At 46.5% G+C, this 17,731-nt stretch overlaps 1 protein-coding gene across 1 annotated transcript in view; it reads left to right on the top strand.

Annotated features, from left to right (window-relative positions):
* Positions 1–17,731, top strand: part of LOC121567786 (roundabout homolog 1-like) — a 413,148-nt gene that overhangs the window by 384,283 nt on the left and 11,134 nt on the right. The window contains exons 12-16 of the mRNA XM_041878064.2: positions 10,117–10,322; positions 12,050–12,131; positions 12,425–12,590; positions 14,339–14,505; positions 15,114–15,235. Coding sequence (XP_041733998.2) covers positions 10,117–10,322; positions 12,050–12,131; positions 12,425–12,590; positions 14,339–14,505; positions 15,114–15,235 — 743 coding nt within the window. The remainder of the gene's footprint in view (positions 1–10,116; positions 10,323–12,049; positions 12,132–12,424; positions 12,591–14,338; positions 14,506–15,113; positions 15,236–17,731) is intronic.

The raw sequence follows: 17,731 nt of genomic DNA, 5'->3' as shown, positions 1-17,731 counted from the left end.
GTCCGGCCTGTTCCTGCTCCCGCACCAAGCCAGTGGTGCGCCGTCAGCCCGGTTCGGCCCGTCCTGCTCCCCGCACCAAGCCAATGGTGCGCGTCGTCAGCCCAGTTCGGCCCGTCCCTGCTCCCCGCACCAAGCCAATGGTGCGCGTCGTCAGCCCGGTCCGGCCTGTTCCTGCTCCCCGCACCAAGCCAGTGGTGCGCTTGCGTCAGCCCGGTTCGGCCCGTCCCTGCTCCCCGCACCAAGCCAATGGTGCGCGTCGGCCAGCCCGGTCCGGCCTGTTCCTGCTCCCCGCACCAAGCCAGTGGTGCGCCGTCAGCCCGGTTCGGCCCGTCCCTGCTCCCCGCACCAAGCCTGTGGTGCGCGTTGTCAGTCCGGCACAGCCCGTGCCTGTTCCACCGGTGCCTGGTCCGGCACCGGTCAGCTGCTCCACTCCGGAGCTAGAGCAATCCGCTCCACCAGTGTTCAGTCCAGCTCCGGCCAGCAGGGCCAGACCGGTCCAGGGGCGCTTTGGGGGGTTAGAGGTCATGCCCGGAGCCGGAACCGCCTCCGAGGAGGAATGCCCACCCGGCCCTCCCCTGTTCGGTTTATGTTTGGCGCGGTCGCAGTCCGCGCCTTTGGGGGGGGGGGGGTGGGGGTGGGGGGGTACTGTCACGCCCTGGCTCTGGGACTCTGTTATGTTGAGCCAGGGTGTGTTGTGTCTATGTGTTTTGTGTGCTAGGGTGATGATCTAGTTATTTTGTTTCTATGTTGGCCGGTGTGGTTCTCAATCAGAGGCAACGTGAATCAGCTGTTGCTTGTTGTCTCTGATTGGAAACCATACTTAGGCAGCCTGTTTTCCACAGTGTTTTGTGGGATCTTGTTCCGTATGGTTTGTATTGTGACCAAGGACTTCACGTTTCGTATCGTTTGTTGTTTTGTTCGTGTGATAATTCAAATTAAAAGTATGTTCGCATTCCACGCTGCGCCTTGGTCCTCTGTGTATGACGATCGTGACAACGCTGCTACTACTCTGTTTATTATCTATGCACAGTCACTTTAACTCTACCTACAGTGGCTTACGAAAGTATTCACCCCCCTTGGCATTTTTCCTATTTTGTTGCCTTACAACCTGGAATTAAAACAGATTTTTGGGGGGTTTGTATTATTTGATTTACACAACGTGCCTACAACTTTGAAGATGCAAAATATTTTTTATTGTGAAACAAACAAGAAATAAGACAAAAAAACAGAAAACTGGAGCGTGCATAACTATTCACTCCCCCCAAAGTCAATAATTTGTAGAGCCACCTTTTGCAGCAATTACAGCTGCAAGTCTTTTGGGGTATGTCTCTATAAGCTTGGCACATCTAGCCACTGGGATTTTTGCCCATTCTTCAAGGCAGAACTGCTTCAGCTCCTTCAAGTTGGATTGGTTCCGCTGGTGTACAGCAATCTTTAAGTCATACCACAGATTCTCAATTGGATTGAGGTTTAGGCTTTGACTAGGCCATTCCAAGACATTTAAATGTTTCCCCTTAAACCACTCGAGTGTTGCTTTAGCAGTATGCTTAGTGTCATTGTTCTGCTAGACGGTGAACCTCGGTCCCAGTCTCAAATCTCTGGAAGACTGAAACAGGTTTCCCTCAAGAATTTCTCTTTATTTAGCACTGTCCATCATTCCTTCAATTCTGACCAGTTTCCCAGTCCCTGCTGATGAAAAACATACCCACAGCATGATGCTGCCACCACCATGCTTCACTGTGGGGATGGTGTTCTCGGGGTGATGAGAGGTGTTGGGTTTGCACCATACATAGCGTTTTCCTTGATGGCCAAAAAGCTCAATTTTTGTCTCATCTGACCAGAGTACCTTCTTCCATATGTTTGGGGAGTCTCCCACATGCCTTTTGGCGAACACCAAACATGTTTGCTTATTTTTTTCTTTAAGCAATGGCTTTTTTCTGGCCACTCTTCCGTAAAGCCCAGCTCTGTGGAGTGTATGGCTTAAAGTGGTCCTATGGACAGATACTCCAATCTCCGCTGTGGAGCTTCGCAGCTCCTTCAGGGTTATCTTTGGTCTCTTTGTTGCCTCTCTGATTAATGCCCTCCTTGCCTGGTCCGTGAGTTTTGGTGGGCGGCCCTCTCTTGGCAGGTTTGTTGTGGTGCCATATTGTTTCCATTTTTTTATAATGGATTTAAGGTAAAATATAATAATATGCCAAGAGGATCCAAAGCGACTTACAGCATGTGTGCAAACATTTTGGTGCTCTGTGGGATTTTTTTTATAACCAACCCTGATCTGTACTTCTCCACAACTTTGTCCCTGACCTGTTTGGAGAGCTCCTTGGTCTTCATGGTGCCGCTTGCTTGGTGGTGCCCCTTGCTTAGTGGTGTTGCAGACTCTGGGGCCTTTCAGAACAGGTGTATATATTCTGAGATCATGTGACACTTAGATTGCACACAGGTGGACTTTATTTAACTAATTATGTGACTTCTGAAGGTAATTGGTTGCACCAGATCTTATTTAGGGGCTTCATAGCAAAGGGGGTAATACATATGCACGCACCACTTTTCCATTATTCATTTTTCAGAATTCTTTGAAACAAGTAATTTTTTTTCATTTCACTTCATCAATTTGGACTATTTTGTGTATGTCCATTACATGAAATCCAAATAAAAATCAATTTAAATGACAGGTTGTAATGCAACAAAATAGGAAAACCGCCAAGGGGGATGAATGCTTCTGCAAGGCACTGTACATGTACATATTACCTCAATTACCTCGACTAACCTGTGCCCTCGCACATTGACTCTGTACCGGTACCCCCTGTATATAGCTTCGCTACTGTTATTTTACTGCTGCTCTTTAATTATTTTTATTTTTTATTTTTTACTTATCTATTTTTTACTTGACGCTTATTTTTCTTAAAACTGCATTGTATGTTAAGGGCTTGGAAGTAAGTGTTTCACTGTAAGGTCTACACCTGTTGTATTCGGCGCACGTGACAAATTCAATTTGTATCCCCTATCTATAATGGATTTGCTATTCTGTCATTGAACTAAACAAACTCATGCTTCTGACTAAATCAGCTGCGCTGGCAAAATTGGTTATCAATAGCAGTATTAACAGCATTAATGATAACGGCCTCAGTGGTGATCTACATTATGTAGATGAAGCACGTTTAATTAAATCTGTGTTTGTTGACTTGTGAACGCCCAGATTGAGGGGGGTGAGGAGGAGGATGAGGAGGAGAGGGGACAGAGGAGGAGGGAGGGAAAATTCTTCATGGTAATAACTTTGTCTGCTAGGTATTTTCAACCGTTTTCTCCCATGTTCTGTGTTTTATAGACTGGGGGTGTGGTTTCAGGAGGGGGTGTGGTTTCAGGAGGGAGAGGGTGGGGTGAGGGTTATAGATTGGGGGTTGGGTTTCAGGAGGTGAAGGGGTGATGGGTGAGGGGGGACGTTGGTTGGCTGTGAGTGTTCATGTTTCCACTGGCAGCCAGGGGTCTGGAGCTGCAGAAAAAGGACTTGTATCTTAGCCTGTTTTATTTTAATTACACTACATTTGTTTGGCTAAGGTCAACTCCTGCTGCTGAATGATTGGGAAATTGTTTCCAGTTGTGAAAATTGGATTTCATTCTCTCTGTCTGTCTACCTTCGCTACCTTCGCTCTCTTCAAATACCACACAGCTACCTTGTGTTTGGGAGTTCAATATAGCTCTTTTTTTATGCTCTTTCGCTCATCGTATACTATATATACATATACAGTGGGGAGAACAAGTATTTGATACACTGCCGATTTTGCAGGTTTTCGTACTTACAAAGCATGTAGAGGTCTGTAATTTTTATCATAGGTACACTTCAACTGTGAGAGATGGAATCTAAAACAAAAATCCAGAAAATCACATTGTATGATTTTTAAGTAATTAATTTGCATTTTATTGCATGACATAAGTATTTGATACATCAGAAAAGCATAACTTAATATTTGGTACAGAAACCTTTGTTTGCAATTACAGAGATCATACGTTTCCTGAAGGTCTTGACCAGGTTTGCACACACTGCAACAGGGATTTTGGCCCACTCCTCCATACAGACCATCTCCAAATCCTTCAGGTTTCGGGGCTGTTGCTTGGCAATACGGACTTTCAGCTCCCGCCAAAGATTTTCTATTGGGTTCAGGTCTGGAGACTGGCTAGGCCACTCCAGGACCTTGAGATGCATCTTACGGAGCCACTCCTTAGTTGCCCTGGCTGTGTGTTTCGGGTCGTTGTCATGCTGGAAGACCCAGCCACGACCCATCTTCAATGCTCTTACTGAGGGAAGGAGGTTGTTGGCCAAGATCTCGCGATACATGGTCCCATCCATCCTCCCCTCAATACGGTGCAGTCGTCCTGTCCCCTTTGCAGAAAAGCATCCCCTAAGAATGATGTTTCCACCTCCATGCTTCAGGGTTAGGATGGTGTTCTTGGGGTTGTACTCATCCTTCTTCTTCCTCCAAACCCGGCGAGTGGAGGTTAGACCAAAAAGCTCTATTTTTGTCTCATCAGACCACATGACCTTCTCCCATTCCTCCTCTGGATCATCCAGATGGTCATTGGGAAACTTCAGATGGGCCTGGACATGCGCTGGCTTGAGCAGGGGGACCTTGCGTGCGCTGCAGGATTTTAATCCATGACGGCGTAGTGTGTTCCTAATGGTTTTCTTTGAGACTGTGGTCCCAGCTCTCTTCAGGTCATTGTCCAGGTCCTGCCGTGTAGTTCTGGGCTGATCCCTCACCTTCCTCATAATCATTGATGCCCCACGAGGTGAGATCTTGCATGGAGCCCCAGACCGAGGATGATTGACCGTCATCTTGAACTTCTTCCATTTTCTAATAATTGCGCCAACAGTTGTTGCCTTCTCACCAAGCTGCTTGCCTATTGTCCTGTAGCCCATCCCAGCCTTGTGCAGGTCTACAATTATATCCCTGATGTCCTTACACAGCTCTCTGGTCTTGGCCATTGTGGAGAGGTTGGAGTCTGTTTGATTGAGTGTGTGGACAGGTGTCTTTTATACAGGTAACGAGTTCAAACAGGTGCAGTTAATACAAGTAATGAGTGGAGAACAGGAGGGCTTCTTAAAGAAAAACTAATTGGTCTGTGAGAGCCGGAATTCTTACTGGTTGGTAGGTGATCAAATACTTATGTCATGCAATAAAATGCAAATTAATTACTTAAAAATCATACAATGCGATTTTCTGGATTTTTGTTTTAGATTCCGTCTGTCACAGTTGAAGTGTACCTATGATAAAAATTACAGACCTCTACATGCTTTGTAAGTAGGAAAACCTGCAAAATCAGCAGTGTATCAAATACTTGTTCTCCCCACTGTAGATCCACAGTAAAACGAGTCCTATATCGACATAACCTGAAAGGCCGCTCAGCAAGGAAGAAGCCACTGCTCCAAAACCGCCATAAAAAAGCCAGACTACGGTTTGCAACTGCACATGGGGACAAAGATCGTACTTTTTGGAGAAATGTCCTCTGGTCTGATGAAACAAAAATATAACTGTTTGGCAATAATGACCATCGTTATGTTTGGAGGAAAAAAGGGGTTGGCTAGCAAGCAGAAGAACACCATACCAACCATGAAGCACGGGGTGTCAGCATCATGCTGTGGGGGTGCTTTGCTGCAGGAGGGACTGGTGCACTTCACAAAATAGATGGCATCATGAGGAAGGAAAATTATGTGGATATATTGAAGCAACATCTCAAGACATCAGTCAGGAAGTTAAAGCTTGGTCGCAAATGGGTTTTCCAAATGGACAATGACCCCAAGCATACTTCCAAAGATGTGGCAAAATGGCTTAAGGTCAACAAAGTCAAGGTATTGGAGTGGCCATCACAAAGCCCTGACCTCAATCCTATAGAAAATGTGTGGGCAGAACTGAAAAAGCGTGTGCGAGCAAGGAGGCCTACAAACCTGACTCAGTTACACCAGCTCTGTCAGGAGGAATGGGCCAAAATTCACCCAACTTATTGTGGGAAGCTTGTGGAAGGCTACACGAAACGTTTGACCCAAGTTAAACAATTTAAAGGCAATGCTAACCAAATACTAATTGAGTGTATGTAAACTTCTGACCCACTGGGAATGTGATGAAAGAAATTAAAGCTGATATAAATCATACTCTCTACTATTATTCTGACATTTCACATTTTTAAAATAAAGTGGTGATCCTATCTGACCTAAGACAGGGAATTTTTACTAGGCTTAAATGTCAGGAATTGTGAAGAACTGAGTTTAAATGTATTTGGCTAAGGTGTGTGTAAACTTCCAACTTCAACTGTATATCTATCTCTCTATATATAAAGGCTATGTCCTCTATATATATCTCTATGTATATAAAGACTATGTCCTCTATATATACAGTGGGGAGAACAAGTATTTGATACACTGCCGATTTAGCAGGTTTTCCTACTTACAAAGCATGTAGAGGTCTGTAAATTTTATCATAGGTACACTTCAACTGTGAGAGACGGAATCTAAAACATCCAGAAAATCACATTGTATGATTTTTAAGTAATTAATTTGCATTTTATTATATACTCAACTTATATATATTATCTCCCTCTTATCCACATGGTCTCTACCTCTCTCTCTCTCTCTCTCTCTCTCTCTCTCTCTCTCTCTCTCTCTCTCTCTCTCTCTCTCTCTCTCTCTCTCTCTCTCTCTCTGTATCTCTCTCTCTCTCTCTCTCTCTCTCTCTCTGTCTCTCTCTCTCTCTCTCTCTCTCTCTCTCTCTCGTCTCTCTGTCTCTCTCTCTCTCTCTCTGTCTCTCTCTCTCTCTCTCTCTCTCTCGCTCCCTCTCTCTCGCTCCCTCTCTCTCTCTCTCTCTCTCTCTCTCTCTCTCGCTCCCTCTCTCTCTCTCTTTATATCTCTCTCTCTCTTTATCTCTCTCTCTCTCTCTCTCTCTCTCTGTCTCTCTCTCTCTCTCTCTCTCTCTCTCTCTCTCTCTCTCTCTCTCTCTCTCTCTCTCTCTCTCTCTCTCTCTCTCTCTCTCTCTCTCTCTCTCTCTCTCTCTCTCTCTCTCTCTCTCTATCAATTCAATTCAATTTCAATTCAATTCAAGGGGCTTTATTGGCATGGGAAACATATGTTAACATTGCCAACGCAAGTGAAATAGACAATACAAAATTTACAGTAAACATTACACTCAGCAGTTCCAAAAGAATAAAGACATTTCAAATGTCATATTGTGTATATATACAGTGTGGTAATGATGTTCAAATAGTTAAAGTACAAAAGGGAAAATAAATAAACATAAATATAGGTTGTATTTACAATGGTGTTTGTTCTTCACTGGTTGCCCTTTTCTTGTGGCAACAGGTCACAAATCTTGCTGCTGTGATGACACACTGTGGTATTTCACCCAATAGATATGGGAGTTTATCCAAATTGGATTTGTTTTCTAATTCTTTGTGGGTCTGTGTAATCTGAGGGAAATATGTGTCTCTAATATGGTCATACATTTGGCAGGAGGTTAGGAAGTGTAGCTCAGTTTCCACCTCATTTTTGTGCACTTAGCCTGTCTTCTCTTGAGAGCCAGGTCTGCCTACGGCGGCCTTTCTCAGTAGCAAGGCTATGCTCACTAAGTCAAAACATAGTCAAAGCTTTCCTTAATTTTGGGTCAGTCACATTGGTTAGGTATTCTGCCACTGTGTACTCTCTGTTTAGGGCCAAATAGCACTCTAGTTTGCTCGGTTTTTTGCTTAATTCTTTCCAATGTGTCAAGTAATTATCTTTTAGTTTTCTCATGATTTGGTTGGGTCTAATTGTGTTGCTGTCCTGGAGTTCTGTGGGGTCTTTTTGTGTTTGTGAACAGAGCCCCATGACCAGCTTGCCTTGGGGGACTCTTCTCCAGGTTAATCTCTCTGTAGGTGATGGCTTTGTTATGGAAGGTTTGGGGATCGCTTCCTTTAACGGCTCTTTTCTGGATTTTGATAATTAGCGGGTATCAGCCTAATTCTGCTCTACATGCATTATTTGGTGTTTTACGTTGTACACAAAGGATAATTTTGCAGAATTCTGCATGCAGAGTCTGAATTTGGTGTTTGTCCCATTTTGTGAATTATTGGTTGGTGAGCGGACCCCAGACCTCACAACCATAAAGGGCAATGGGTTCTATATCTGATTCAAGTATTTTTAGCCAGATCCTAATTGGTATGTCACATTTTATGTTCCTTTTGATGGCATAGAAGGCCCTTCTTACCTTATCTCTCAGATCGTTCACAGCTTTGTGGAAGTTACCTGTGGCGCTGATGTTTAGGCCGAGGTATGTATAGTTTTTTGTGTGCTCTAGGGCAACAGTGTCTAGATGGAATTTGTATTTGTGGTCCTGGCAACTGGACATTTTTTGGAGCACCATTATTTTTGTCTTACTGAGAGTTATTGTCAGGGCCCAGGTCTGAATCTGTGCAGAAGATCTAGGTGCTGCTGTAGGTCCTCCTTGGTTGGGGAAAGAAGCACCAGATCATCAGCAAACAGAAGACATTTGACTTCAGATTCTAGTAGGGTGAGGCCGGGTGCTGCAGACTGTTCTAGTGCCATCACCAATTCGTTGATATATATATGTTGAAGAGGGTGGGGCTTAAGCTGCATCCCTGTGTCTCCCCACAGCCCTGTGGAAAGAAATATGTGTGTTTTTTGCCAATTTTTCCGCACACTTGTTGTCTGTGTACATGGATTTTATAATGTTGTATGTTTTTCCCCCAACAGCACTTTCCATCAATTTGTATAGCAGACCCTCATGCCAAATTGAGTCAAAAGCTTTTTTAAAATCAACAAAGCATGAGAAGACGTTGCCTTTGTTTTGGTTTGTTTGTTTGTCAATTAGGGTGTGCAGGGTGAATACGTGGTCTGTCGTACGGTAATTTGGTAGAAAGCCAATTTGACATTTGCTCAGTACATTGTTTTCACTGAGGAAATGTACGAGTCTGCTGTTAATGATAATGCAGAGGATTTTCCCAAGGTTGCTGTTGACGCATATATATCCCACGGTAGTTATTGGTGTGAAATTTGTCTCCACTTTTGTGGATTGGGGTGATCAGTCCTTGGTTCCAAATATTGGGGAAGATGCCAGAGCTAAGGATAATTTTAATGAGTTTAAGTATAGCCAATTGGAATTTGTGGTCTGTATATTTTATCATTTCATTGAGGATACCATCAACACAACAGGCCTTTTTGGGTTGGAGTGTTTGTATTTTGTCCTGTAGTTCATTCAATGTAATTGGATAATCCAGTGGGTTCTTTAATAGTTGATTCTAAGATTTGCATTTGATCATGTATATGTTGTTGCTCTTTGTTCTTTGTTATAGGGCCAAAAAGATTGGAGAAGTGGTTTATCCATACATCTCCGTTTTGGATAGATAACTCTTTGTGTTGTTGTTTTAGTGTTTTCCAATTTTCTCAGAAGTGGTTAGAGTCTATGGATTCTTCAATTACATTGAGCTGATTTCTGACGTGCTGTTCCTTCTTTTTCCGTAGTGTATTTCTGTATTGTTTTAGTGATTCACCACAGTGAAGGTGTAGGCTCAGGTTTTCTGGGTCTCTATGTTTTTGGTTGGATAGGTTTCTCAATTTCTTTCTTGTGTTTTTGCATTCTTCATCAAACCATTTGTCATTGTTGTTAATTTTCTTCGGTTTTCTGTTTGACATTTTTAGATTTGATGGAGAAGCTGAGAGGTCAAATATACTGTTTAGGTTTTCTACTGCCAAGTTTACACCTTCACTATTACAGTGAAACGTTTTGTCCAGGAAGTTGTCTAAAAGAGATTGAATTTGTTGTTGCCTAATTGTTTTTTGGTAGGTTTCCACAGAACTTTCCTTCCATCTATAGCATATCTTAATATTATTCAGTTCTTTTGGCTTTGAGGCCTCATGATTTAGTACTGCTCTGTTCAAGTAGACTGTGATTTTGCTGTGATCTGATAGGGGTCTGAGAGAGTGTCTCGCTGGTCTGGGCGGGGTGTCTGTTGATCTGTTGCTCCTGTATGAGGTGTTGGGGCTGTGGTTGAGGGCGATGTCCGTTAGGGTCCGGGCGAAGGTGGGCACTGCTGCATTGTATAAGTCTCTCTCTCCCTCTCTCTTTCTCTCTCTAGTTGTGTCGGATCGCCCACCTCCAGTTGTCCGCCAGGGTCCGACCAATCAGACAGTGTCTGTGGACGGGACGGTGGTCCTGAGTTGCCTAGCAACGGGCAACCCCACCCCCACCATCCTGTGGAGGAAGGACGGAGTGTTGGTGTCCACTCACGACTCTCGGGTCAAACAGCTGGACACGGGCGCACTGCAGATCCGCTACGCCAAGGTAACACACACACACACTGACACACACACACACATTTACACACACTCAAACATATACATGCACACACACACACACACACACAAAGCAACTCTCATCTTCACTGTATGCACTGTATAAACACATGGAAGCTTTTCTCTCCAAGCTTTTCAAAGCACATAAACATAAAACAATTTATTGATTTATCTCTCTGGTTCGGAGTATTAGTATTGAGAAAATACATCAAACTGCAGGCAGACTGTGTATGAAAGCCTTTATACTATAGAACTGTATGATCTACTGAGCAACATATAGGGCTACTGTAGTGCACCAGCACAAATTGAATATCTTACTGAGGCAGTTGGCTTTCAAACCATATGCCCCATTATGCTAATATATGGAAATAAGAACATAACTGAATGGAATTATCTTTCTCTTTGTAGAACAGTATGACTGTCTGAAGACTTCCAAATTGACCTCCGTTACATGTTTACATTTCCAATCAACCTCTTCCATTAGCCGAGACATTAATATTGCATTCCCCCAGAATCAACTTCACAGCTGTCCTGTATCCTGTCTATACGGCAGAGTGACTGGCTGGCTGGCTGGCAGAATAACTCCCGCTGCTCGATCAGCTGTCAGGGGTTTGAAGTGGAGTCTGTGAAGTCACACACACTCTTGTCCTGTCACTCAATCCTCAGAGTGTAACGGGGAGCTGTGTGATGCAGAACACACTCTCAGGGAGACACGAGCGGGGTGCCGACGCATTCTCCAGATGGAGGCGTCAAGGGGTCAGAGTTCTCGTCAGACTGTTGCGGTGTGTGTGTGTGTGTGCGCGTGAGTTTGTGTTGTGATGACTGCAGGCGTGTTGTGTGTGGTGACAGGGCTGTGGTGAATGGGCAACACTGTGAGAACAGTGTGATGTGTTTTCAACCGAAACCTTACCTAAAGTAATTTACATGTCATTTATGTTTGGCGGTAACACACCGTGTCTTTGACGTGTGTGTTTTTTAAACTTTAGTAATGCTATTAGTTTTGTGATGAGGTTTTAGTGTATTTTTAAGAGTTGGATGGTTTGTCTTACCTGTCAGGTTGAACTTAGATGGACCCTACCTGGAGGCTGATCTACAGGGACACGCCCTCTCTCACACACTGAGACACACACTCCCTCTCTCACACACTGAGACACACACTCCCTCTCTAGAGAGTGTCACCGCATCTGTTCTGTAAAGCAGTCCTTTCCCTGGGGGGAGGGTGAGAGGAGGGATGAGGAGAGGAGAGGAGAGGAGAGGAGAGGAGAGGAGAGGAGAGGAGAGGAGAGGAGAGGAGAGGAGAGGAGAGGAGAGAGGAGAGGAGAGGAGAGGAGAGGAGAGGAGAGGAGAGGAGAGGAGAGGAGAGGAGAGGAGAGGAGGTCTGCAATTAGTCTGTGCTCCTGTGAAAATCTTTCCAATTTGACTGGTACAATCCTGCCACTTGGCCTTCCCAGCTGCTTTTCCACTTTCTAGAGGGAGAGATGATAGTGAGATTACCAGGCACTGACGGCTGGCTGCTAGGGACCACACCAGCATGTCAATGAGCAGAGAGGAGCGGAGAGAGAGAGAAATAGAGAAGCAGCACTATTTTAGTCAAATTCCACTGATGGCAGACCATGACCAGACAGTACTTTGTCATTTGCATTTTAACCCAGAGCGATCACAAACCTAGTCCCTCTCTCCCCTCTATTTCCTGTTCTATTTTCTTCTGTCTTTCAGCTGGGTGACACAGGCATGTACACATGCATCGCCTCCACTCCCAGTGGCGAGGCCTCGTGGAAGGCCTACCTGGAGGTTCAAGGTAAGCCAACAGCTGCCTGCTGTCGCTGTCACTGTGGCTACACTCCATATCGAGATTGAATTAAATACATTCAGTGTGTAATTGTTTTCTTTTGTTGGAATTTCACAATCTTGGCACCACCACAGGGAGTGTACGTGTGAAGGTGTGCGTGAGTCTGTGTGTGTCTGAATGTGCTTGGTATGCATTCATGTGAGAGACATGTCCATAGTCTGGCATTACTGATAAAGTATTAATTTAGATTTTTAGAAAACAGTCATGTCTCATGATACCCTCCTCTCCCTCCCCATGTTCAGAGTTTGGTGTTCCAGTGCAGCCGGCCAGACCCACTGACCCCAACCTGATCCCCAGCGCCCCCTCCAAACCTGAGGTCACTGACGTCACTCGCACCTCTGTCACCCTGTCCTGGAAGCCCAACGTCACAGGAGCCACACCCACCTCCTACATCATAGAGGCCTTCAGGTAATAGGAGGTCGCTTGTGACCAAAGTAAATAAAGTGATGTCACAGTGTATTTGCATTTATTAAGGACCCCCATTAGTTCCTGCCAAGGCAGCAGCTATTCCTCCTGGGGTCCAGCAAAATTAAGGCAGTTAAATCAAATCAAATCAAATTTGATTTGCCATATGCACCGAATACAACAGGTGTAGACATTACCGTGAAATGCTTACTTACAGCCCTTAACCAACAATGCATTTATTTTAAATAAAAAAGTAAAATAAAACAACAACAAAAAAGTGTTTAGAAAAAAAGAGCAGAAGTAAAATAAAATAACAGTAGGGAGGCTATATACAGGGGGGTACCGGTGCAGAGTCAATGTGCGGGGGCACCGGCTAGTTGAGGTAGTTGAGGTAATATGTACATGTGGGTAGAGTTAAAGTGACAATGCATAAATAATTAACAGAGTAGCAGCAGCGTAAAAATATGGGGTGGGTGTGGGGGGGCAGTGCAAGTAGTCCGGGTAGCCATGATTAGCTGTTCAGGAGTCTTATGGCTTAGAAGCTGTTGAGAAGCCTTTTGGACCTAGACTTGGCGCTCTGGTACCGCTTGCCGTGTGGTAGCAGAGAGAACAGTCTATGACTAGGGTGGCTGGAGTCTTTGACAATTTTGAGGGCCTTCCTCTGACACCGCCTGGTATAGAGGTCCTGGATGGCAGGAAGCTTGGCCCCAGTGATGTACTGGGCCGTACGCACTACCCTCTGTATTGCCTTGCGGTCGGAGGCCGAGCAGTTGCCATACCAGGCGGTGATACAACCAGTCAGGATGCTCTCGATGGTGCAGCTGTATAACTTTTTGAGGATCTGAGGACCCATGCCAAATCTTTTCAGTCTCCTGAAGGGGAATAGGGTTTGTCGTGCCCTCTTCACGACTGTCTTGGTGTGTTTGGACCATGATAGTTCGTTGGTAATGTGGACACCAAGGAACTTGAAGCTCTCAACCTGTTCCACTACAGCCCTGTCGATGAGAATGGGGGCGAGCTCAGTCCTCTTTTTTTTCCTGTAGTCCACAATCATCTCCTTTGTCTTGGTCACGTTGAGGGAGAGGTTGTTATCCTGGCACCACACGGCCAGGTCTCTGACCTCCTCCTATAGGCTGTCTCATCGCTGTCGGTGATCAGGCCTACCACTGTTGTGTCGTCGGCAAACTTAATGATGGTGTTGGAGTCGTGCCTGGCCATGCAGTCATGGGTGAACAGGGAGTACAGGAGGGGACTGAGCACGCACCCCTGAGGGGCCCCCGTGTTGAGGATCAGCCTGGGGGCGGCCCGTCAGGATGTCCAGGATCCAGTTGCAGAGGGAGGTGTTTAGTCCCAGGATCCTTAGCTTAGTGATGAGCTTTGAGGGCACTATGGTGTTGAATGCTGAGCTGTAGTCAATGAATAGCATTCTCACGTAGGTGTTCCTCTTGTCCAGGTGGGAAAGGGCAGTGTGTAGTGCAATAGAGATTGCATCATCTGTGGATCTGTTGGGGCGGTATGCAAATTGGAGTGGGTCTAGGGTTTCTGGGATAATGGTGTTGATGTGAGCCATGACTAGCCAGTTATATACAATTAAAAACATTACATTACATTTCACAACAGATTTCACAACACATTAAATGTGTGCCCTCAGACCACTAATCTACTACCACAAATCTACAATGCCTACGCTCTGAGGGTGTGTATGAACTTTAAACCTGATGTGTAACATCCTGTTCTGCCTTCTCTCCTAGTCATGCGTCAGGCAGCAGCTGGCAGACCCTGGCAGAACATGTGAAGACTGAGTCGTATGTGTTGAAGGGCCTGAAGGCCAGTGCTGTCTACCTGTTCCTGGTCCGAGCTGCTAATGCCTACGGCCTGAGTGACCCCAGCCCCATAACTGACACCGTCAAAACACAAGGTGGGTCTCTGCTCTCTCTTAATGCCTTCAAATGGGAAACTTTAGGTCCCTGTCTGGACCTTGTCCCTGTCTGGACCTTGTCCTGTTTGGACATTGTCCCTGCCTGGACCTTGTCCTGGCTGGACCTTGTCCCTGCCTGGACCTTGTCCTGTTTGGACCTTGTCCTGTCTGGACATTGTCCCTGCCTGGACCTTGTCCTGTTTGGACCTTGTCCTGTCTGGACCTTGTCCTGTCTGGACCTTGTCCCTGCCTGGACCTTGTCCTGTTTGGACCTTGTCCTGTCTGGACCTTGTCCTGTCTGGACCTTGTCCCTGCCTGGACCTTGTCCTGTCTGGACCTTGTCCCTGCCTGGACCTTGTCCTGTTTGGACCTTGTCCTGTTTGGACCTTGTCCTGTCTGGACCTTGTCCTGTTTGGACCTTGTCCTGTTTGGACCTTGTCCCTGTCTGGACCTTGTCCCTGTCTGGACCTTGTCCTGTTTGGACCTTGTCCTGTCTGGACCCTCTACTGTTCATACTGTACATGTATTTATTGTGTGTGTGTGTGTGTGTGTGTGTGTGTGTGTGTGTGTGTGTGTGTGTGTGTGTGTGTGTGTGTGTGTGTGTGTAGATATCCCCCCCACCAGTCAGGGAGTGGACCACCGTCAGATCCAGAGGGAGTTAGGAGAGGTGGTCATCCACCTTCACAACCCCACCATCCTCTCCTCCTCCTCCGTCAGAGTGCAGTGGACGGTGAGTGGTTCTCTCTGCTTCAAAACAGGGCTTTAGGGATTACAAGCCTAATGTATGTATGTATGTATATGGTTTATGTATTACTTTAATATCTATTGTGTATTCTGTATGTTTTAGCATAGATGTGTATTGTTTGCTCCAAAGTCACCATGGGGAGTGGCAAGGTCTTGAGCGCTCTGTGCTCACGGTCGATTTGTTTGGCCACTCAGCAGTGCTAATGTCCTAATGTCCTAATGTCCTGTAGAGGACGGACACTGCACTGCAGAAAGAGAGAACAAAGAACAGACTGGAACCCTGTCAAAACTTTCTAAGTGTCCATCTGGTCAGGACCAGTCACACTGGCCAGCACTCCTGCTGTAGGACCTGTTTGCCTGTCTGTCTGTTTGTCCGCCTGTCTTCAGTCAGAGCTAAACCAACCCACAGCGGGCAACTCACAACACTCCACAACACACCAGTCCACTGCCATAAGCCGCCCAGCAGCACAGCGTGCCAGCCTGTGCCCTCCCAGATTGAAAACACTTGACTGCTGTTAAAACAATACAAGTGAGAAGGAAGAGGCAGCCAACTAGTGCTCTCAGGCTGAAATGGGTTGCAGATGTGGGAGGGGAGGAGGAAGAGGAGAATAAAGGAGAGGGAGAGGTTAAAGGGCAGCTTGGAGAGGTGTTAGAACCTCTCTGCTGTGAGATAGTGGATATCTTATTAAACACTGGCTCCATGTCTATATATTCTAGGTTCTGTTGGGCTGAATAGAAAGAAAGTATAACTGTGCACCTCACTAGTTGTGTCAGACATACTGTATTCTATAAACTGCCTTCTTGTTCATACAGTATAGGCTGCTACTACCCTTGGGGGTTGGTCCAATCTCTGCTTTGTATTTGAACACAAGGCCACACCTACGTTCCCAGGGATAACTAGGTACCATAATGAGTGATGAATGGGATATGTGAAAAGGATACTGACATGCCAATACTGATCCAAGACTCTTTCTGATCACCACTGCCCAGTTACCATGTCTGGTAGCCCGTCTCCCAGTTACCCTGTCTGACAGCCCGTCTCCCAGTTACCCTGTCTGACTGCCCGTCTCCCAGTTACCCTGTCTGACAGCCCGTCTCCCAGTTACCCTGTCTGACTGCCCGTCTCCCAGTTACCGTGTCTGACAGCCCGTCTCCCAGTTACCATGTCTGGTAGCCCGTCTCCCAGTTACCCTGTCTGACAGACCGTCTCCCAGTTACCGTGTCTGGTAGCCCGTCTCCCAGTTACCCTGTCTGACAGACCGTCTCCCAGTTACCCTGTCTGACTGCCCGTCTCCCAGTTACCATGTCTGGTAGCCCGTCTCCCAGTTACCCTGTCTGACAGACCGTCTCCCAGTTACCGTGTCTGACTGCCCGTCTCCCAGTTACCCTGTCTGGTAGCCCGTCTCCCAGTTACCCTGTCTGACAGCCCGTCTCCCAGTTACCCTGTCTGACAGCCCGTCTCCCAGTTACCCTGTCTGACTGCCCGTCTCCCAGTTACCGTGTCTGACAGACCGTCTCCCAGTTACCGTGTCTGACAGACCGTCTCCCAGTTACCCTGTCTGGTAGCCCGTCTCCCAGTTACCGTGTCTGACAGACCGTCTCCCAGTTACCCTGTCTGACAGCCCGTCTCCCAGTTACCGTGTCTGACAGCCCGTCTCCCAGTTACCGTGTCTGACTGCCCGTCTCCCAGTTACCGTGTCTGACAGCCCGTCTCCCAGTTACCGTGTCTGACAGACCATCTCCCAGTTACCGTGTCTGACAGACCGTCTCCCAGTTACCGTGTCTGGTAGCCCGTCTCCCAGTTACCGTGTCTGACAGCCCGTCTCCCAGTTACCGTGTCTGACAGCCCGTCTCCCAGTTACCCTGTCTGACAGCCCGTCTCCCAGTTACCGTGTCTGACAGCCCGTCTCCCAGTTACTCTGTCTGACAGCCCGTCTCGCTGTTACCCTGTCTGACAGCCCGTCTCCCAGTTACCATGTCTGGTAGCCCGTCTCCCAGTTACCCTGTCTGACAGACCGTCTCCCAGTTACCGTGTCTGGTAGCCCGTCTCCCAGTTACCCTGTCTGACAGACCGTCTCCCAGTTACCCTGTCTGACTGCCCGTCTCCCAGTTACCGTGTCTGACAGCCCGTCTCCTTGTTACCCTGTCTGATGCCCAGTTACTCTGTCTGACAGCCCGTCTCGCTGTTACCCTGTCTGACTGGAATGCTCCAGGAGAAACCAACTAGACTTTTCCACCAAGAGTCACTAATAACTTTGCATTGTATTTACCTGCACTCTTTACATGGCCATGGTTTGAGTTTCTGGGTTGTATGTTGTTGTTCTTATGTGTTTCTGCTTAACGGTTGCACAGTTCTGAGCCTAATGAAGACCACCTGAGCCGACAGCACATTTTATAGGAGAGAGATACAAAAACACAAATGTTAAACTTTACAAGCCAGTACTGCCTGCGTTTCACAGGGACCTCATTTGATAGTACATTA

Source organism: Coregonus clupeaformis, chromosome 6, assembly GCF_020615455.1.
Source record: "Coregonus clupeaformis isolate EN_2021a chromosome 6, ASM2061545v1, whole genome shotgun sequence".
NCBI classification, from domain to species: domain Eukaryota; kingdom Metazoa; phylum Chordata; class Actinopteri; order Salmoniformes; family Salmonidae; genus Coregonus; species Coregonus clupeaformis.
Note: the sequence above shows the minus strand (reverse complement) of the source record. Positions and strands in the feature narration are given on the sequence as shown.